General features: G+C 39.9%; 1 protein-coding gene across 6 annotated transcripts in view; it reads right to left on the bottom strand.

Annotated features, from left to right (window-relative positions):
* znf385a (zinc finger protein 385A) overlaps positions 1 to 23,967 on the bottom strand; it is a 102,872-nt gene that overhangs the window by 60,556 nt on the left and 18,349 nt on the right. Inside the window, exon 1 of one of the 6 annotated variants that reach the window (XM_028452039.1) lies at positions 23,025 to 23,632. The exons of 4 other annotated variants lie outside the window; for them this stretch is intronic. In XM_028452039.1, coding sequence (XP_028307840.1) covers positions 23,025 to 23,034 — 10 coding nt within the window. In that variant the 5' untranslated portion in view covers positions 23,035 to 23,632. Of the gene's footprint in view, positions 1 to 22,046; positions 22,069 to 23,024; positions 23,633 to 23,967 lie in introns of those variants that run through there. One more of the 6 variants, XM_028452040.1, reaches the window with a different exon arrangement.

The following is a 23,967-nucleotide window of genomic DNA, read 5'->3' on the forward strand; positions in this document are numbered from 1 at the left end:
ACTGTATTGTACTAGCCTTTGTTACTGTGTCACATTGTCTGTGACCAGGTATCAGACAAATCAAATAAACAGGTATCCACAAAAACCTATGATAAGGAATAACGGGGTTTGTGAGGAAAAAAAATATTTAATTATGACTTTATCATCTGCTACTATAACTTTCAGGCATTATATTAAGGGTGCTTTCACCTCGGTTTAGTCCTGGACTCGGTCTAAATTTGCGGAGGACAGCTGGTAATTTTATCACCTTGGTTTGGTTCGGTTTGCATTCACAGCGGAACTTCTGATTTGCTCCAAAGAACCTCTGGTGCAGTTGCATGAGCTAACAACTTGAGGGCGCTGTTACTGGAGTAGAGACTTATCTAGGCACCAAAACAGAAACCTGAAGAAGAGGCTCTCAACAATGGGTCAAAGCAACATTTGGGACATACTGAGTGGCCAGAGGCTTCTGCCTTCTCTGTTTGTTCTTTTACAACATTCAACAATGGAACAGCAACAAGTTGCCATGTTTTTGATGGTTTTAAAGGCCTGGCTCTCTTAATCACCCACAATCCCGTGCGCTCTACGTCATCGCTCACGGCGCTCCTAATCGCATAGGCTTCGATTGGAAAAGCTCAGAGACCGACAGAAACAAAAGCTCTAGAATTCACCTGTTTGATCCGCTCTCAACTTCGTCTGCATGTTACTGTTCACACACTATCTGAGAAAACCCGTCCTATGCAAATCCTCAACGAATCCTAGAGCGTTTTAAAACCATCAGTGTGTATGTACCTTTTAAAGGCAGGCATACACTGTGCGATTTTTGGCCCATTTTGAGCCGATTTTTGACTCGTGCGACTATTTTGTGGGATCATGCGAGTCTCTGCTAGATCGAGTGTCGTGCATCGTGTAGTATACATGGGGTCACGAGAAGCGACTAACAGTTCACGACCAGCTCCCGATCAGCAATCGTCGGTCGTAAGGATTTCAAACATGTTTAAAATCCAGTCTCACAGTTGTAGCAGTGCCACGGACCGACTTACCGTAAACGCTCACACTGCGCATGCGCAAACATCGTAGGACCGCTGTAAAATTGATGGACTGTTGTGCCCACATCTGTCCAGCCAGTTCCTGGTCCATCACGTCGCCGTCTTTTCTTTTTTAAAGCTATTTTTTCTGAGATTTGCAAGTCTCTCCACTTCCTGGGTTTTTTTCTTCGTCTGTTTTAACGGCGACGCTTCAGTGTTCTTCTTCTTCTTCTTCTAATTTGTACGTTGAATTTCTGGAAACAAGTGAGCAGTCATATCGTATCAGCGTGTCGGTCTGTACAGTGTGAGAATGTGCATCGTGAGCTGCGCGCATTCGGGCTCTGCGTCTGAGTCGCACAGTTTGAGCTGGAGCTGAGTGCCACGATTGAAAAAATCGCAGAGTGTATCCCAGGCTTTAGTCACAAGTTTTAATTGGCACCAGCTGATCAGTCATACCAGCTAAGTGCCGGCCCACAAAATACCATTAATTTTGCATCAATGATAGATGTTTTCTTCTTCGTGAAGACGGTCGCATTTTTCTTCTCCCTCTCTCCTCCCTATCTGCCCTTGCTGCCAGCTGCCTGCTTGTTTTGTCTGCTGCTATTAGGAGACTCTCTCCGTATTCACCCAAACCCGAAACTATAGAATTGGTCAGCTGGTCAATTAGTGCTGTTTATAAAAAAATTTCATTGAAAAGACCAGGCCGAGGTGAGCCTGCGTGCCTTGATGGAACGTTTCCAGCCGGATACACGACGGATTCCTGTGCCCCGTCCCTTACTCCCCGCCCCCGACCCACGTCCATCCCCCACCTGCCCACATGCTATGTTTTGTTTTGTGACTGTGTGTTATCTTATCTGTGTTTTTGTGGCTGAGAGGTTTTTCCTGGTTCTGTAGTTTGTTTCTCCTTTTGGGAATTCAGTTCATAATCTGCTTTTTCCTTCATCTCTCCTTATGTCGTTTTCCTATTTTCATCTAAATACAGGGCGTCTCCAATGCCCTAGGTGACCCATAGTTTCCTTGTTCTTGTCTCCCATGTTATTTATTACTATACTCCATGTTCTCTTTAGACGGGATGATACTGAAATTTGTGTAAAGCACTTTGTGGTTTTTTTACCTGTAAAAAACGCTCTATAAATTACTTACGTTAAGGTAAAGACACATTTTGGTAACATGAGTAAATGGCAAACTCACTCTGCAGCACATTTTGTAAGGATGAAAGAGAGAGAGAGAGAGGAAAAGAGAGAGAGAGAGAGAGAGCGCACAGAGGGCAAAGAAGCGTGATAGGACAAAGTGCTGACTTGACATAACCTCTTGTTCTCTCTGGATGATTCAGGTGGTGCACACCCTGACACACCTAGCCTGTCCTTCACCGCCCTCCTTACTCACGTTCATCCCCACCCATGCTCCCACTCTGCAGCTTAAAGAGTGCTGAAAATTGGGAAACACCAAGAAGGTAGAAAAGGACACTCTGCGGTCAAGGAGAGTTTTTGCAGCGAGAGAAGAGGCGGAGCTGCTGCTTTTCTTTCCACCTCCGGCTTCATTGTTATTATGATTTATTTTTTAATGAGCAGCGCTGGCCTCTCCTCTGCCGTACAAAACGCCCTGATTGAATCTGGCGTTCCATTAGTATGTTAAAGAGGCCGCGCTTCATCTGAGCCGTTGACTGACAGTGGGTATCATCTTGGTAATTGCTCCACATACTGGACTCGGAGCTGGCCTGGGGAAGTGGGAGGGAGGGAGACTGTGGGGAGAGGGCTGAGGAAAGATAAGAATGGAGGGCTTAGGATTTAAAAGTGGGGTTTCTTGGCAAAGGTAGTAAATTAACGGATCCAGCGAGATCTCCACATGAATTTGGTGGAGTGCTGACTTAAAAGTGGAAGAGCCTGAATTTAGTTGAAATAGGTTTTAATGTTGAGCTACACCTACAGGGGTCACCTTCCTTATCCAAACACACGCCAGATTTAAAAGTTGTCTTGTTTGCCACTCTAAAGTTAAACACATACGTTCTGATGTAACAGCGAGACTACAGCCCACCTTGAATCCCAGTGCCTTCATACCAAATGTTTTTCGTTCCTCCCTCTCTCTATTCTTAATGCTCACTCTATTCTCTCCAAATCTCTCTCATCTACTTCCTCTTTACTGCATCACTGAGCAGCTCTCCCCCACCACTTTTATTGCTATTCTCCTCCACTGTTCCTCTTCCTCTCGCTCTATCTCTCCGTCCCTCTACTCCTCCGCAGTAAAATGGTCACTGAGTGGTGGTGAAGAGCTTCAGAAAAGATTGGTATGCTAACTCCACATGCTATGCATCCAAAGTACTCGCTTTCCTCACACACACACACACACACACACAACTCTCACCAACTCCATATGAACGTCTGTGCGTCATTTCCCTTTTGCTCGGCTGTGACAGTGTGACATGCACACAGTCCCATAGCATAATCAGCATTAGGGATTAATATTGGAAGACAGCCCAGCTGTACTCTGGTGAATGAGAGTGCACATGTGTGTTTGTATGAGTGAGAATGTGCTGTGCCAGCACATTCACCAGCCTAAGAAAGGACAATGAAAGACATCCAGTTTGTATAAAAAAAAATGTCCCTAATCTGCACATCACCAACAGGGAACGTTCATTGCTGTCAAAATTGGTTTTACAGTAATATTGGTATAATCTGCTACAATGTCAACAGGATGTCAGAACGTATTCAGTGTGAAAAGAAAAAAAAAAAAAAAACTCCATTGTTTACACTAGTGCACACCTTATCAACATTGATTTGATCAAAAATATGATATAAAGCTTGTTTAAATCTGTGCTTTTCTTTCGTCCAATCCATTTTGTCACAGTTCTAAAACAAACCAGCATCTTATTTAACTTCTAACTTACTATTTCTAGCGTACATAACACAAGAATATGTAGTTCTGTTCTAGCTGTTTTTTGTTTGTTTTGTTTTTGGACAGGCTGTGTATAAGTCCCTAATTATTTTATTTACAAGGCACAGATACAAAATTCTAGCTTTTATTTCTATTGGGGTAATTGCTTGTTTGGATTTTGATAAGGTCAAGTCTCAGTCGGAAAATTATTGAGCTGAAAATGTCAGTTAAATCAGGCATCATTAGGCAGGAAATCAAAACACAACATAGAGAGAGGAAGAACATAAGCTATTGTCAGATCAACTGTAAAGAACATAATGGTCTTAGAAACCCCTTTACAAAAGGTCCAGAAAACCCAAAGTAAGAGTAGATGAGTCAACAATAAGAATAATAGAAATCTTGGTTAATAGAGCTAGGTTTATGCCTGAGTTTGCTAGAAAAACATCTAAATAATGGCCTGTGGGCCGCTGCAGGTACCACATCCAGACAAAGCACAACTTGTCCCTGAATGATAGAGAGAAAAAACCATGGAGAGGGGAAGGCCCTGTTTATAAGCATACCACTTCACCAGTGAAGCATGCAGGTTGTTAGTGGTGTGGATATGTACGCTTGAAAAGAAAACTAATAAATATTCGTTAATGTCTACAAAGGAAAAGATTGCTGATAAAAGCAGCAAGATGAATGTGGAAGGGTTGCCATAAATACTGGGTGATCATCTTCAACAAATGCTTTCCAACTGAAAGAATGGACTTAGCAGTGCAGATGGACAGTGACCTGAAGCGTACCTTGAAATCAAAAAAAGGGCAGGCAAGGAAGTGAAGTGTTCTGAAATGGCTTAAGTCAATCACCTGACCTGAATCTAGTAGAGCATGTATTTCCTCTGCTGAGGGTTAAACTGAAGGGAACATTCTCCAAGAGCACGCAGAAACTACAGACAGCTGCCGTAGAGGTCTGGCTCAGCATCCAGGGGAACCAACCCTTCTGAATAGTGATGTGATCGGTTTAAGACATCCAATTTCAAATTGAAAGAGAAAAACCCAATTTCACTAACCCCCAATTTCCACTGGAATGTGTAACTGCTGTGTATTTGCAACAGCGCTGATACGTTTCCATTCTAGTCAATGTGTCAATTTCCACAGGATGCGTTTGTGGTCTGTCACTGCTGCGTAATTACTCCATCAGTTCCGAGCCCTCCACAACAGATACGCAGACCTTCTATTTTTGCTGGACACCAGAGCAACAACGCATACATTCCGCAAAAATAAGCTTGTGTGGGACAGGAAGTAGTGCACACGTGGTTTATTTTCAAAGTAGAATACTCCATGTCCAATGTAGATTGTATTTCCATCCGTTTTCCGACTCACGTCTCTACAGGTACTAGTTGGGGGTACACCCTGGACAGGGAGGCAAGGGATTATTTTTCACATATAAATATTGCACTTATTCATGGTTAAATCACAATAATCTCCTCAAAAGCGGAAGATCTACTGGGCAGGACCGAGTTGATTTCCTTCTGCTCCTCTCAAAGGACTCAATGAACTGTTTGTATAGCTTTGTGGTTCTCTTTGTATTTACTACAACTCACTATATGGCGCGATTTTGATGAGTTAGCGAGATCTCCGGAGTCCTTGCTGCAACAGGTGGGGATTGACGGACAGCGGATTACACACTGCAGTTACACAGCAGAGATGTTACGGAGCAGTTACGCATGCAGTGGAAATCTGGTGCACGAAAATGCAAGGGAGGAAGCATAAGATGAACCCCTTGGAGTCAGTATCACCCTTCGGAGTCAGTATTGTTTATACAATAAACTACATATTACTATGCTATAAACAATATTTATACCAAAAGTACACAAAATGACAACGGAAATACACAAAAATATACAAAAAGGCTTCAAAAACACACAAAATGACATATATTACAGAAAAATACTCCAAACGACAGCAAAAACATGAAAATGACTAAAAAGTACACAAAATTCTATATTTATATACCAAAAATATATAAAATGACAACAGAAACGCACAAAACTACACCAAAAAAAGACACAAAAATACACAAAATGACTCAAGAATCACATTACAATGGCAACAAAAAACAATAAATATACAAAACATGAACAAAAACACAACAGAAAGATACAAAAATACACATAATGACTCCAAAAAACATACATTACATAAAAATACACCAAACAAAAAAAATAACAAACACATTTATCATGCGCATGTCCTATAGAATTAAACCAGGGAAATACACACTATTTTAATTTGCACCCGCAAATATTAACCTTTATAACACTACAGAGTACAGAGTATGTACACCTCTTTGTACATCCAACCTTCAAACACATACTCATTTGGCCATAATTGACAACTCTACTTAAGCTCCTCCCACTATATGAATACATACTTCCAATGGGCACTGTACTAGTAATAAAAATGATGTCCACAAAAGACAAGCTGAGGTTACACATTATTCTTTTGACACATATTCATTTATTATCAGTACCAACCAGATATCATTCATTCCTAACAAAAGCTGTTTGATTGATACAGTTATGCTATGATGCACACAATGCCTCAACTTTAATCAGATATGTCCATCACTTATTATCATTCCTGTGGTTTTAAAAAAAAAAAAAAGAATTGCTGAGTCTATACTGCAACTGTAGACATCCTGAACTCTACGCACTCTGCAACAGAGACACGCAGTCGCGCACATACATGCATCACAGTCCTCTTGTGCGCTCCAGGCATTCTCTGCTCCACCAGCACAACATAAATTCCCAACACACTAAACACATTTCACACGAGAGCTGAAGAGCTTTAACAAGAACTGCTGACCTGCATTATTTATCAGCGTGTACGCGAAGGGACACAACAACAGTTTTCAATCATTAGCAATCAGTGTTATTGACGCACACTGTTAATAGTTAGATTTCTGTATTTGTTTGAGTTGTGTGTGGGCACTGACTGACTACAGCAGCCACTTGTTACTAGTCTAAGAGCTGCCGTTTCCGTATACAGTGTTTTATTCAAATGATTACTGCGTGCATTTTTAAAGTGTTAAGATCCATCACGTTAACATTCCCTCACATATGCACTCCTTCCCAATCAATGTAGCCATATCAGTGGTGAGCAATTACCCGATAGTACTCCCTCGCTCCACTTGAAGAAAAAAAAAAAAAAGCAAACGAGGAAACAAATCTAATGCAATGAATAATAATGTGCTCCCTAAAGCAACTGCAGACATGTGTACGGTACAATACATTCATACACCTTTGCTTTCAAGCATTTGTGTGTTTTGTTGGTCCTGGTAAAAAAATGGGGGACAATGAGCATATGCTGATGGACTGCTTGGTGCAACGTTCCAAAAGCCAAATTACATTATCTTTATTAATGTTGCATCACCATATCCAAGGCTGCTGAGGAAATTCTGGTTTTACCAAAGCTTCAAATGAACTAAGCATATGAGCAGGTATTTGTTCATGTTTTATATTTGAAGCATAAACTGCTCACGCATAGCAATGCCATGATCCATTCAGTGGCAGTGATGTAGCATGAATGTGCTCTACATGCTTGAACTTGTTACCGAGCTATTTTTTCTGTGGCAGATGTGATGGTACGGTGGCGACGACAACAGATGCACCAAGTAGCTTCCCGTTTACCCACCACGTGCTGCACGCCCACTCTCTTCACCCCCACATCTCTCTCCTTCCTGTCGTCTCAGACTGCGGCAGTGTAGGGCAGTGAGATGGAAAATATAGTGATTGTTTCTGACAAAAAAATATAGGGGCTCAGCGTGAGGGGGGGTGGGTGCTAAAAGAGAGGCGGAGCATGAGAAGGAGACGCAGAGGGAATGGAGAGTGGAGGAGGGAGACAAAGCATTAGTGCAGAGCATTCCTGAGGTCACTTTGTGACCAGCAGCTACAAGGGAGGCAGTTGATTAAGGGCTCCAGTGCAAACTTTAGCTTCTCTCGCTAGTCCTCAGTAAGGAGGAATAGAGAAAGTGAGCAAAGGCGAGGAAGGGGGGGTGGGGGGAGGACGCTGGGCTGTACCATCAAGAGTCTCACCTTGTTCTGCACCATGCACACACAGCACACCAGCTGTCATCCTGCTGCTTTCTCTTTCTTCATCATTGCCAATGGGGACATACATCATTCATGAGCACAGACTTATTTGGCTGCGTCACCTTTCTACTAAACTATCAATATTCCTTTCCGGGCTCTGACTTTTTATCTTTACTTACAGCAGGAGGCTCTGGACAGCTGTTCTGCCTCTGAATGCATGAGCTCTTCTAAACATTTGACCTAACAACCTAAAGCTGTTTCATTATCAACTGTATATTCTGATGTGATATAAAGGGACATCAATTAAGGAAATACAACTGTGTGCATGTGTTGCAGCCTGGATGCACTGCACAGCAGGCAGCCTGTGAGGCAGACTGCTGCTGTGAAGGTCACCCTCTACAGCTATGGATTACACAGGCACACAGCAAGGCAGAATATGATACTGCCCTTGAGGGGACGAATGAGTGGCTAAAAATGAGACCCATCGAACCAATACTAATATTTATATTTGTTAGTAATTTTTAATATTCAGTAGCCAGTTTATAACAAAAAGTATGAAAAGAAAAAACACTGATCGTGATATTCTTTAGTCCTGCTGTAAGATTTAAAACTACTCAGTGGCCCGTTAAATTAAACTGATCAGACATTATACATAGATGTCATGGAATACTTGAAATATAATCATCATATAATCATGGTAAAGAGGGCATGATGGAGCATATTGTATATCAAATAACTACAGTAAGTGCATCCGGACCATTAAATAATGCTACCTTGCAGTATAAAAGGTTATAAGTTATGTGTTAAGGTTTGGATGTTCTTAGAGCTTAGATTATAGGTGGGGAAAATTAGCCATTTCTACAAAAATGTGCCAGAGTTTATATAAAGTATATAAGACAAGGACAATCCAAGCAATAAGTGGCAGGATCTTCACTCAAATTTCTTTGATTTGACAAATTTGTATTTGATTTGGGGAAATTTTGTGGAATTATTTGTGGTAAAATGCAGTAATTAAAAATAAGCAAATAAATAAAATAAATCAGAGATATTTTCACAATTCACATTTAACAATTATTGCCATCATGTGAAATGAGCACAAAAATGTGCGCTTTTAAATATTGTATAATATCTTTTTTATATATATATATATATATATATATATATATATATATATATATATATATATATATATATATATATATATATATATATTCTATTTATTTAGAAATGTCGATAATCAGTAAGTACTGTTCATGACATTTTCATCTTATTTTTATTTTTTCATATACATACACACACACACAGTGAAGTTAACAACCACCCACCCATCCCACCCTCCTGGAGGACTCTCACCTAGACTAGCATACAGGGAATACAACATCTAACACTTGCATATCAAACAAATGTAGAATACATGAAGGTGAGAAAATTAATACAGAATAATAAAAAAAAAAAATTATAATAATATCATCCCCATGTTGTTATTGAGTGGACATACTGTGGCTTGCACAAAGACGAAAACAGGAGTTGCTGCTATGGTTGTATTAGGAAGAACTTTAAGTCTATCCAAATATGTCAACAATGGGTCCCAGATGGAGAATAATTTATCTCTAGAAACTCTGAGTGAGTATTTTATCTTTTTCCAACTGTATGAACTGCATGAGGTCACTTAACCACAAAGACACTCTCGGCGTTTTTTTGGATTTTCAATGTAGAAGTAGAAGTACAGTATTCTCCTACTTTGTAGGTCGCTATTGTAGAATTTCATTGAATTTATTGTTTTTAGAGGGACTGAGTTATCTACAACTGAATCATTTGGTAACTCACACAAAGATTCAGGTTTTTTTCTGTCATTTTTTATTTCTCCCGCGGCACAAATTTCATGCACTAAAGGGCTGCATTTGGCCCTCAGACCTTGAGTTTAACACGTGTCTTACAGCAAGCATGGGCTTTAAGGGGGTATTCCCTGCTTAGTTATGAATGGCATCCTGTACTTATTGAGAAAGTTGCAATGCATCGTTGACTTGCTGTTGAGTACGACCATAAATGGAAACTAAGATATATTATATAATTATTTATATATATTATATAAGTAAGATGTCTTACTTTAGATTGTGCTTGTCTTTTTCCTTTGATTGTACGGCCAAAAACAATTGTTATTAATGCACAAGCACAGGCTCATGCATGCGTTGTTTGCGTTGTGAGAGTTTGTCAAGTGATGTTTTAGATGTACAAGAGATGAGGGGAAGGTTTTTACAAGTTCTTTGAACTTCTTCCTGCTCCTTTTGAGCGCAATTGTTTTAGTTTTATTATGTAAAAAAAGTTTGTAATATGCTGCTCCAATGAATAAATAAATGTTGTTGTCAAAGTCGGTACATTGCATGTGCCTGTGTTTGTCCCTGTATGTCAGCCTTCAAATTGGCCAGGAATCAATTATTTCATTACTTTAAAAAAAAAAAAAAATGTGTTAAAAAACAAAGTGCCTAAGATCCTCAAAGATTAAATCTGTATTACCATATGGGTGTGAGCAATACAATGGTAGGTTGAGGAACTCAACAGGCTCATCCGCAAAGGTCGGTGACGTTGCGGGGATTAAACTGGACTCTCTGACAGTGGTGACAGAGAGGAGGAGGAGCCTGTCCAAGGTGAAGGCCATCTTGGTCATTGAGTCCCACCCACGGTGCTCCACAGAACGCCACAGGAAATCATTCCTGCCTGTGGCGATCAAACTTAACAATGCATCACTGTAACTTGTAACTCGTCAGCTTTAATTGTAAACATCTGTAGTAATAAGAGTATTATTATTATTTTACTGTTGTATATATCTGCGGTAGTAATAGTATTATTATTATTATTACTTTATTTGTCTTTTACCACGGTAATGTGTGCACTGCTACAGTTATGTGCGCACTGGTATTTTGGTCCTTATTTGGTTAAAGGTCAACTGTCTTTAACTTAATTATGTACATTTTCTTTTTCCTCTATTTAGTTCTCTCTTTTTTGTGTTTGTTCTTTATTTGAAGTAATTCTTGATCATTATTACCATTATCTTACTTTTTACTACGGTAATGTGTGCTCTGGTATTTGGTCCATATTTGGTTAAAAGGTCTTTTACTTCACTGTGTACATTTTCTTTCTTCTTCTCTTCTCTTCTTCTTGTTTGATGTTTGTTCTTTTATTTGAAGTGTTTCTTGAGCGTCTGTAATGCAAACAAATTCTCGCAGGGATAAATAAAGTATTTGTGATTCTGATTCTGAAAAAGGTGCAGGAAACATCTGTAAAATAAAATGATTTAATGGTGTTTGACAAGTAATGTTGAAGTTTGTTTCCTATCAGATGAGGAGGACATTCACAATAGCCTATAAGCCTTTTGGTCATAGTGTTATGATTGGTAAATAGTATTAAGGGAAAATCCCATGTTGGGACAGCCACGTTCTCAAGAATAAGCAGAAAAGACAGAAAAGGCGACTATAAATGAAATGAATACAATGAATGCAGGGCCAACAAAAGCAAAAGGGCACCGGAGGTCTCTCTCTGGAGAATAATCCTCTAATGAAGATTTGTGGCAGTGGCTGGCGGGTTATTATTGGCCCACCATAGTGACAAAAAAACCCATCTTCTGTGCAACAGCAAATACAATCCTTCACATTTACGCAAGCCATCACAGGCACAAATGAGAATATTTAGGGCACGGGAAGAAATGCGCTACTGCTACAGTGTTGATAACCACAACGAGCTTAAAATGGTCCCCAACAACATGTTTTAGATGTGAAGATTATCATGTGAAGATGCTCATTTAATGCTCTTACCCCTCTGTCGTCTTACTGGGCCACTCGCATCCACAGACTATGCAAATTTATGAAAATCCTTGTTTCCGTGCATTTCCTCTGACCCCATTTTTTTACGTTGCATCATTGCTGCTGTGAACCATAAAAACAGCCTGTTTCTAGCACTCAGTGGTAGTTGTGGTTTGTGTTCATAATGGGTAACTCAAAATGTCAAGTGCTCTTTTGCACTGGTTTTATTTCACAATAATTGCACAACAATGAGATAGATACCCGTGTTAACATTTATGTACATTTGTGGAATGTAATTTGTTATGTGCAATATCCTTGGAGTTATTCATTTTTATTCTCGTACATAACATTGTTTTTTATTGTATTTATTTTGTGTTTTACTTCAGTATTATTACTATGGTGTTTTTATTATCTATTTGTTCTACCACCTTTCCTTCATCATTATGACTGTGGTATGAAAGTGTGTATGTCTGTAAATGTGTCTAAAGCCTGTCATTGCCCAATCTCGTTAGATCTCGGACACTAAGCAGGTCTGGGCCTGGTTAGTAGTTGGATGGGAGACCACTAAGAATTCCAGGTGGGGGACAGTCACTCCAGTGGTATCTGTCATTGTGTCCTTGGGCAAGACACTTCACCCACATTGCCTAGTATGAATGTAGTGTGTGAGTGAGTGTTGGTGGTGGTCAGAGGGGCCGATGGCGCACTATGGCAGCCTCACTTCCGTTAGTCTGCGCCAGGGCAGCTGTGGCTACAATAGTAGCTTACCACCACTAAGTGTGGAGTGAAAGAACAATGCCTTAATTCTGTAAAACGCTTTGAGTGTCTATGGTAAAGCGCTATATAAAATCCAATGCATTGTTATCATTATTCTCAGGGATAAATAAAGCTATCGGAATCTGATATTGCTAATCCATGTTGCCATGAAAAACTAACCAATCAAATCACCCAAAAGCCCACCTGCGGTTATATAAAGTCTCAAACAAACAAAGATGAATGATTCTACCAAATTACCCCTGTGTCCCTTACAGCCCATTAATCTGCACCGTCATACACCCAGTCCTGCAGTTCCTCCTCCCCCAGCTCCCCCTAGGCAGGGGCACGAGGCTGCGTTCAGGTCTTGGCAGTGTGTCTCCCTCCTTCCTTCGTTTTAACTGAGAGGTAGAGCCCCTGGTTCAGGGACAAACTTGTTTCGAGACAGGTGTGCATACCAGACGCCATTCGCTAAGCCCTGAGCCACAGAGATCCCATAACTACCTGCTAGTGAGGCTTCCTCCGTCTCTGCTCACAAACTAATTCTGTTTTGAGAAACTTTGTGTTTGCTATGTCTGCAGTGGGCAGGATACCATAGATAAACTGACTTGATTTGAAACTATTGTAACATTTTCTTTAAAATAAGTACATCTCTCTGCATCATTATCAACAAGAGCATTTAGAGAATCAAAAACATCCATCCATGTTTAGAGGTACTGTAGCTACAGTACCTTCCAGATCAGCTTAGCTTACCAAATTTCATTCAAATCCATTAAGAAAATGTTCAGATATCCTGCAAACAAACATCCACATTAACAAACAGACTTACATTACCTCCTTGGAGGAGGTAAGAAAGTGCGCTGTGGAAATGCATTGGAAGAGTTAGTTGGCAGGCGGATGTATTGGGGAGGAGATTTAGGCTATTTTGAGCTGTTCGTGTAACATTAAGGATTAAAACCAAGCTTAAGGCTTCCTGGAAGATCAAGATGGGGAATTCATTCAGTCTGTGAAGGAGTAAAACAAGACCTGTTTAGATGCATGAGGTCACATAGTGAGGAAATGTCCTTGTGGCTATAAGTAAAGTTCAGACACAGCTGTGGGATGACATTCCCAACTCGGTGTCAGATGTTGGTGCTTCCATTTCCTGATCAGTCAGAGGATACAGAGAAATTTGAGATGAATAATGTCTTTTTCTGTGTTGACAAGCTGAGACCTAAAATTACACCTCTTATCTACTTTTCTCTGCTCTCACTCCTCTATTCTCTATTGACCTAACATTCCTACACTTCTACATTAAATCTTTACGTTTTGCCGTGGCTACAGACTCCCTCCAAGCTGCTGTCTCACCAACTATGCCCCAAAGAACTGACCTTGCTGCAGCTCAAGGAGAATTGATTTGTCTTTTGGTCTTTGTGTGAAACTCTATCTCGATAGCTCTCAGAGGAATTTCCTTTTTCCTCCACAGCGTAGGGCGAAGCTAATTCTCTTTCATGAAGACACTTTTCACTCCATGTTATTTGTCTGCCTTCCTCTTTCTCGCCCCCCTCCTCTTTCACTCTTGTTCTCCTCTGAGCTCACAGAAATAGAGCAAGCATGATTAATGCAACATCCATCGCAGTCAAACGTTAGTTTTGCTCAAGCTTGTTTTGCTTGTCGAAAGGAAAATTGCCTTTTATGCACCTTCCAACAACTTTCATCAAATGGTAAAATGCAACAATTTGACTCTGTGTGTGATCTGAAGAACTGGTAAATGAAGGCACACTACCTGGCAAATACATTCATTACCTCTACCATTGATTACCTCCCTTTGCAGGACTACAGTATGTCACAAGTAATGAATTAATTTTGACAAAGACTTAAATCATGGAATATTCTATGGAAGCCCGTTTCCGCCACTAAAAAAACAAAAAATCACCAAGGAAAGTCATAATTATGAGTTAGAAAGTCATAATTATGAGATAGAAAGTCATAATTATGAGAAAGAAAGTCATAATTATGAGAAAGAAAGTCATAATTATGAGATAGAAAGTCATAATTATGAGATAGGAAGTCATAATTATGAGAAACAAAGTTCTAATTATGAGATATAAACATTTTTGGTACATCCATCTGTACCCACGGCACTGACCAGAAATCTCCATTTGTTGTTCAATAAACTGAGCTACTTCAGCCACATCAGTTTTATCCTTTCGACGCCAGAGTCTCTTTTTGCTTAGTATCTTTTCAAGGTTGGGTTTACTCAGCATATTTCTATGTGAATTTGCAAGCAAACAAAGTATTTCATCATTTGGAAAGCCCAGTCTAAAGTAGTCTTTGATAGTCTTATCAGCCATGTCTGTGTCAGCTCACGAACAAGCTGCTATAAATGTGTTTAAGTATCTCATAATTATGACTTTCTATCTCATAATTATGACTTTACTAACTCATAATTATGACTTTCTTTCTCATAATTATGACTTTCTATCTCATAATTATGACTTTCTTTCTCATAATTATGACTTTCTATCTCATAATTATGACTTTGTTTCCCATAATTATGACTTTCTATCTCATAATTATGACTTTCTATCTCATAATTATGACTTTCTATCTCATAATTATCGCTTTTCTATCTCATAATTATGACTTTCTATCTCATAATTATGACTTTCTATCTCATAATTATGACTTTCTTTCTCATAATTATGACTTTCTATCTCATAATTATGACTTTCTATCTCATAATTATGACTTTTCTATCTCATAATTATGACTTTCTTTCTCATAATTATGACTTTCTATCTGGCGGAAACGGGCTTCCATAAGATTCTTTTACATTTTGGAAGAGATTCAGTAGATTATACTTATTCTGGATCCATTTAAAAAAAACAAAAAACAAAAACACTATTACACATTGATGGAAAAAATTCAAAAACTCACATTGGTTTTTAATTGACTGATGTTCATGAAATTTGAGTCCGTTATGTTGGGTTGGTTTAATTATCCCACCAAGTTTCATCCGAATCGGATTTGGATTGCAGATTTCATCGCGACTTTTTGAAAAAAAAAATGGGGGTACACATACGTTCGGATCTACTGTGTCTTCTATCTATCTATCTCACAAGCCTTTAAAGTGTAAATGATTATGGTACCATGATCAGGATCACTGATCCAAATAACAGATAATAAGAGATCTGGAGCTTGGCGAAGGTAGTGTAATTATGGGCCCCTAAAAACATCAAAACCACACATCCAGTCAAGTCTACCCTTAACCAAAGATGTGGATTCATTCTATTACACAATGCACTTGCACATGTAAAATATAAAGTCATTCGTTAATTATTCTTCTGTACCCACTAGCTACTGTACAAGATTGCAGAGTCTACTGGGGTCTAACACAGCTGGCAAATTAGATTTATTTGAATATAGCTTGATAAATAGCAAATACACTCAAATTAAAATTTGAAAACCGATGAACAGAATTTCCATGAGCAGAATGAATGCCAGAATGCAGATGCAAACTTAGAGCTTCAGGTTGTCAGACTACCACCACCACAAATGCTTGACATGACTTTCATTCTGACAGATGACTGTGGTCTACCCAACAAAACTAAACATGCCTATTCATTTGAAGGAAATCTGAGCTTGTCATTTCATTGGCCCAGTGATGGACTGGCAATTTCTCCAGGGTGTACCATGTCTAGCGCTTATATTAGGTAAATAGTTAATGGAACATCAATCGAACATTGAATGTGTGTTCAAAACAGACATTAGGAAAGAAGATGTCAATAAATAATGTAATAATCTAGGGGAACAAGGGCATTGTATTTTCCCACTGAGGCATACAAAACATTTCGGAGGGTTCCAGGTGTCTTTAACCTGGCTGCCTTTGTGAATGCACTAATATGACACCATAATCACACACAGGTGCATTTTTGCGCCTCACAGAGCAGCAGCGGGTTTTAGCTGGTGGCAGGTGCATGTCCTACTAAAAAAACCACTTCATAGAGGTGTGTTCATATGTTGCGGTGAACTCTAGTTAATTCCCAGCGCTGGCTGTGAGATACAGAAAATTATCTAATTGGTCTAAATCCCCAAAATAATGCTATGCGTCATTCTTCAGTTTTTGAAAGACACCATCAGAGTAAACCCTGTGGAGCGCACACCTCTACCTCCCTCCCCAGTGTGTGATCAACCACACACACACACACACACACACACACAGACAGGTGCTCTCAGAGACACAATGGGTAGCCGTTCCCACCAGTCCAATAACAGGCCTATTAATTAGAGTCTCTTACAGACAGTATTGACAGCCTGCTGACACGCATTCGCTCCAGCATAAACAAAAGGAGCAGAAGAGAAGAGCAACATAGGATGAAGAGGAAGGGAAAACACATTCTGTGATGACTTTTTGACTGAAGAACGACATGATGGCGCCTAGGGCTGGGCAGTATACCGGTTCATACCGAATACCGGTACATATTTTCGTTATGATATGAATTTTTAATATACCGGCGCACCGGTGTATTTGATTACACAACTTTCAAAAAGCTGCATGTGCCTGCGTGCGCATGCCTCTGCTACAGGAAAACAACACTCACGGAGACGAAGGCACGGTTAGCTTAGCATGTCGTCAGTTTGGCAGTAATACACAAAAAAAGAGGGCAAATGATCGGAATTTGTAATTCCTATAATACGGAAATAAGTCCTGGTGGAGCTGCAAACAAAACGCTAATTTATTCACCATAAGAAACCATCACACCAATGAGTATGCAGCATTTAAAGCTAGAAATCAAGCTAATGCTAAAGCTAAGCTAGTGCGGCAAAGAGCCATTGCTGTTGCAAACTTGTATTACTACTAGTGTGGAAATATTCTACAATATTCACTCATCATGACAGTAAAATAGACCATCCTAAGTCAATCTACTGCAGTAATTCCTCTCTCAACCAGTAGAAAATGCATTCGAATTTTGAAAAATACCATGATCTACATTTTTGGTCATACCGTTCAGCCCTAACGGAGCCCAACAATGATACTTGGTTGGTACAATGGAGTAAGAGTCTAAGTATTTTAAGACAAAGGTTCACTTTGGCACAGGTGGACCTTTTTTAATACATGATCTGAAAGGGCCAAAAGTTGAGAATCGGAACAATAAAGGATTTTCCAAAGGTAAACTATATACACTATAGGGCCTCCAATTATTCCTTGATCATGGAAAAAAATGACACGGCCCCAACGTGACATGAAAAGCCTCACATGCATGTTTTAGGATAATATTCTGCATTTACACAACATTTTTCCATACATAATCCTGTTGGGTATGTGTTATGATGAGACAAGTAATCATGTCATCCCGTGATTTTGAAAACGAATGCAGAGCTTCATCTAAATTGTGTTTTTTAATGTGTTGTGATGAACAAATGGTTCAGATTATGATGACTAAATTCAAATTTGTAAAGACACTGGTACAGATTTAGCTATTGTTGGATTAGGCTACGTTCATACTTTTTACAAGATCAGATACAGATCGCATATCGGCCAAAAAAAAAATGGTTTTGGGTCGCAATTAGTGGTACAACAAATAATAAAACTCACGGTTCGGATCGTATCACGTTTTGAGTCACGGATCGGTTTTTGGGTCAGCAGAAAAAGAAGAAAAAGACAAGAGAAATAACTTTGCTCTCCATTTACTGTATTTTGTTGAACACAGTGCAAAATTTTTCAGCTCATTAAATACAAACATCATTTAACTTGAGGTGTCAATCCAATGTTTAAATAACATTTAGGCAAAATAAACATGGAGAGTGAATGAAAAACTAACCTATGCCCACATCATCAAAAAAGAATGAAAGACGGAAAAGAAAGCACATCTGAGTTTATCATTTCAAATTCTTACAATAGTCAAGGAAGGCCATCCGGACTAGAGCCGATATTTATTTAATAAGTGCCTTAAAAGATATGGCTGGATGAAGGCTAGGGATGTAACGATTAATCGTAAGGCAGTTAAAATCGATTCATAGGTACCACGGTTCACATCGATGCTCTGAAAATTGAATCGCAGTAGTTTTTTTAAACATATATTAATCCTTCCAGAAGCGGATGTGACGGGCGGAATCTGCTACTATTTTCTTTCTGGCCGCCATTTGCCATTAAACATGCTCATAAATGATTCTTTACCCCTTTAGCACCGAAAGACAATCTGTAATATTACGTGAATATCTGTAAAAGTCACGTTTTTCTATTAGCTCTGTCTGCTAGCATAGCTTCTCTTCTTCACTGGTGGAATAACTGCATGCCAACCGACTACTGGGTTACCAGCGCCCTCTGCTGGTCTAAACAAATATCTGACGTAAAAACAGTAAAATTACTGTTTTTTTTTTTTTGTTTTTTTAAAAGTTCAATTGTTAAGGCACAAAATAAATTTTCAGTTGCACTTTTAAAAAGAAAAAGAACTATTATGCAGTTTTGAATTGTTTACTATAGAACCAGAATTTAAATTAAAAGGTTTCTTCTTCATTTGTATTATTCCTTTATTTATTTCATTCAAGTTTTATTTTTAGTTAAATTGCATTGTTTTGAACAGTTTATCAAGGGATTCTTTTGACAATGAAAAATAAAAGGAAAATAGTATAGTATTTTCCCCAAAAAAATAAAGGAATATTTTTCAGTCATTTGTCAACATTCCCATTTTGCAAAATAAATCGTGAGAAAATCGTATCGGGAGTTGAGTGAATCGTTACATCCCTAATGAAGGCATAAACATAACGACATTCACAGACTTATTACGCACACACGCACGCACGCGCACAGAGCTGTTTCTTTCTCCCTCTCTCTCTCCCTCCCTGTGTGTGTGTCTCTCTTCAACTCTCACGCAATCACACACAGACACACGACCAGGAACGCGAACCACACATGCGCGGGTATGCTCGCTCTCAGTCACGCGTGCGCACAAACACCCACGGACACACGGAGTTATGCGCACACACGGACGTCGCAAACAAAACAGGCTTCATCGAGGCACTAATGATGCGCGGATCATTATAAAACCTTTTTTTTTTTTTTTTTTTAAGCAAACCAATCCATGGACCACGTGCGTGCCGAACAGTAGACAGAGATCCGTGCGGATTACGGATCAATGATGATTCGTTGCACCACTAGTCACAATTGCCTCCAGTCTGAACGTAGCCTTAGTTGAACTGGTGTTCACGGCTTCGCAATGAGCAGGGTTTCATGCAAAAAGTGCCTTTCGCACAAAATGTGAGGGTGATTGTTGACAGTAATGTAAGGTTTCACAAATAATGATATGGGACCATAGCACGCAATGCCACATTTTATTTATTTTTTTCCTGTTCATGTGGCCGTGGGCCTAGAAGTGTGGCTAACATCGCTCACGTGACGTAATCACGTGATTTCAGCGTAACCCTCCCATTTTAGAAACATAGTTGACTCTGTTAACTCTATTTAGCATGATTGGTACGATTAAAGGAAGTTTAATAGCCAGTAAAGCCATATAAACAGGGAAAGTTGATGAAGAGGAAACAAAACGAAAGTGTAAAGAGATGCGGAGAAGTTTATACCCTGAAACGGAATTTGTTAAATTTTGAAATGGAAAATCAGAGGCCCTAGCTATTGTTTTTGATTGCAGTTGGTTATTATACCTGACATAACAAAGTTGAATGCCAGTGCTTTACTTGCTGGAAACACTAGATCCTAAAACTATAGCCCTGCTAAAGTTCTGTGGTTTCAGCTTATCTGATGTCTTTCAGCTTAGATTTATAATAAAGTGGCAAAACTATGCTGTGCATGTTAAATATCTGGCCTAACTAGAAGGTATAATTATTATGTCACTTTGAAAAAAACAGAGAGCACAGCAGAGCAGTGAGGGGTAAAATGAAAGAGAAAAAAAAAAAAAAAAAACTGCTGATCTACACAAAGACCCTGCATCCCGTATCCCTTTGAGTTGACCTCTGCAACCAGGTGAGTGTGTGCAGGCTGTAAGGGGGCGGAGGGGGGCGTAGAGAACTGAGTGAATGAAATGAGCGATAGCTATGCAGACAGGTCAGCAGAGAGGGGGTCTTTATGAAGACAGATGAGGCTGGAGTGGACTCACAAAGACAAAGAGACGGATGAACTGCATTGCCCTGAGCTCGGGAGGTCAGCTCTGACTCAAACAACGTGACACACTTCACCAGGGCAAAAGCTCCCCTAAAAATCAGAGGCATCAAAGTGCATTTTCTCAGATGTAGTGACAGTCGTAGTGTGAGCTATAGCAGCATTTTAGTTGGTATTCAGTCGACACTAAGGACATCTCTTAGCTGAAAGGATGTTTCAAATAGCACGTTCTCATCAACAAAAGCCTTTTCACCTTGACGTTGATTGTGTAATTTATCTTTCATATGTGTAAACATGCACAACACTCAATGCTCAAACAGTATCATCAGCAGCAGCACGAACTTGCAGATTCCATGTTAGACAGGCAGCAATTCTGACAGCCCAGGCTCTGTATAAAGCACCGTGTACGGCACAAGCGCCCATATCTAAGCCATTATCAGCCATGGGACTGCCATCATTATTAAAGCAGCCAAACACCTCGGTCAGGGCCCCACATCGCTCATGAAGCTAGTTAACATCACCCCATGAATAAAGCGTGAAGGACAAGGCAGCATTCATAAAGGTTATTCGCTTCAAGGTCATTCACAACAAAGAATGGGAAAACACTAATGGCTTTGCAGACTCAGTCGTTGCAGCATGCAGTCTACAAAAACAGGCCCAACGTGATTTTTCTAACCACTTTAAGATGATGATATCGTCAGTGGTTTGTTATCACAGAATAACAGACTTATGACAGGAAACAAATCTGAAAATTTGCTGATTGAAGCTTGCGATCATCTGGCGACAGAACTGTAAAGGTCATTGCAATGACATTACCCTTCTCAAAGCCAAAAGGGAAGAAATGTCAAATCACTCAGTAGACGCATCATCATGCAAATAGGGTAAATTGGTAGCAGCTGGAAAATCAAAAAATTTTGGACAGAAAAATTGGATGATGCTTATCTGAGAAAACACATCTAGGTTTGCTCGCCTTTCGATATAAATGGAAAAAACGTAAGCAGATGACGAGATACTGTGCATTACTGCAGTTTAAACACCCTACAGTCTGCAGTCGATGCAGTTAACATTGAAAACATTTATTGTCTTTTAGAAACAGAGTGATACATTCCTCAATTTATTACTTTTATGGTAATTTTAGTACCTGATACATCATACAGAATGATTTCAAAAGCACGGTCATAAATTTACAAAGCAAGGAAAGCACTCGAGTGAATTTGTGTGAAGCTGTGGTTAATAGGAGAAGCTGGTGGCAACATGTCCGAACCAAATATAATTCACGAGAACTACTACCACCTGCAACCACATCAAGACAGTACTTGTCTGCTACATGATGCTCAAGTCGGCTAAGGTTTCGCTTGTGACCAGCTGCTAAAGTTAGACGTGTAGACAATTAACCACATACTTTTTCAAAGATCACTTTAAGAGAGAGAGATTGTATCTATCCGTCATACCTTTCATGACTGGTTCAAAGCATCTTGTTCAAAGAGATACACACAAGACTTTCACACCTCACTTCAGACGACATGACTCCCTATAATCATTAAAGATGTTGGCTTGAAAAACATGCCTGCTGGGAAAGCAAAGGAGCAGATCAGCTCCTGAATGAGTCCGGGCATGCGTTAAAGCAAAGTGGGCTCCCACGCGTGCAAACACACACACACACACCCGCACTCACACAAATTGGAATACTTCTCAACACTTTCACATGCAGTCAAGTACTGTCTTGCTTACTCCACGCTCGTCTTGTTTTTTTTTTTTCTTCTTTTCCAAAGATCGGCACAACCATGGACTGGTTCAGTTACTGCACATGTTGTCAAGCCTCATCTTTTGGTACACGCTTAACATATAGAGCGCATGAGACCATGCAAGGTTTCCCTCTATCTCAGACATGGCCACTATGAGACCTGAATACTAAAGAAGAAAGCCCCAGCTGACTCTGAACCAAACAACAATGTTCAAAGCTTAGGGATAAGCAAGCCTACAAGCATCAGACATTACCTTATTTCAAAGCTGACGTCTATAATTTCCCACCTATGGAATTAGCGACAGATATGTAGAGAGAACAGTATATTGTATATTCTGCTTTTGATGTAAGTTTAGAAGAAAACTAATCTTTGTCATTGCATCTCTTTGAATAAATGAGCCTGGTCACGTGACAAAACATCCCATAATAATAGAGTCAAGTTCGAAACACGTTGACCTTCCTGTCAGCACTTACACCTGCTATAATAAAGGCTCATCATCTGTGTAATCACAAGCACTAACTGTAAATTAAAAGTCCTGTATTGATTGATGTGTCTGGAGTGCAAAGTTACCAGGCAGTGCAAACCGTTCATAATAATCTCATTAGGACGGACACATCTAAGTATTAGAGATTCAAATTTGAATGACCTTTTCAAAATCTAATGCATCAAAATACAAAAACTCACCCAGAATCATGTTGCGTGCTGCCTTTGGCTGACACGTGTTTCCTCAGCCTGCCTCTCCTCCTTTCTTCAACAGACAAACGAGTCCAAATTGTCTTTACAGAGTTCCTCTCCAACCTCCAGCAGGAGGCAATTCAGAAAGGCAGCGCTAGATGTGAGAATAGACTGCTGCTGCTGCTGCTGCTGCACATGCCGTCCTCTGCGCCTGCCCTCTCCAGGTGGAAAACTGTGTGTGTGTGATAGAGACACACTCTGTGTATATATGTGTGGGTTGGAGGGGGTCCAGTGTTTCTGCAGTGGTTGCTCAGGTAAGCCTGAAGGTGGATAGGAGGAAAGGAGAGCAATAGAGTGGAGGGGGAGTCTAAAGTGTGACAGCCAATCACAGGGGGAGGCGACAGAGCCAAGATCGTCTTCTTCTTCTTCTTCTTCTTCTTCTTCTCCTCCTTCTTCTCCAAAGCAGCCTGAAGGAATTACAGTGATCTTCAACAAACAGCTGACGGGCACTTTCTCCTGATCTGTCCTGTGACTCTTCAAATGAAGGATCTTCAGCATACTGTGATGTCAGCACCTGATTTGATGTTTCTCTGTAAAACACAGACTCCCTCTGCTACCCTGGCTTTCTCTCTCTTCCTCACTGCTCCTTCTTTTTGGGGTTGGGTATAACCTAAAGGCACCTTACATGCCTCTGTTGCGATTGGTGGCAGGCTTGGCCAATGAGAACAGCTGCCGACACTTGTCATCATGCAGAGTGGAAGTCATGAAGGGAAAACAGTGCTTGACTGATTAAGCCTTTTTCTCAAATGACTGTTTCTCCTTTTCCTTCTCCAGATTCTCCAGGCATATCCTTCACACTGACAGCCCGGTTGTCACATCTCTTTACCGTATCGGTTTTCCGTTACCCCTCCCCCTCTGTCTGTCCTTTGACTCCATGTGTTATGGACCTTAC

The sequence above is a fragment of the Gouania willdenowi genome, chromosome 7 (genome assembly GCF_900634775.1).
Source record: "Gouania willdenowi chromosome 7, fGouWil2.1, whole genome shotgun sequence".
NCBI classification, from domain to species: domain Eukaryota; kingdom Metazoa; phylum Chordata; class Actinopteri; order Blenniiformes; family Gobiesocidae; genus Gouania; species Gouania willdenowi.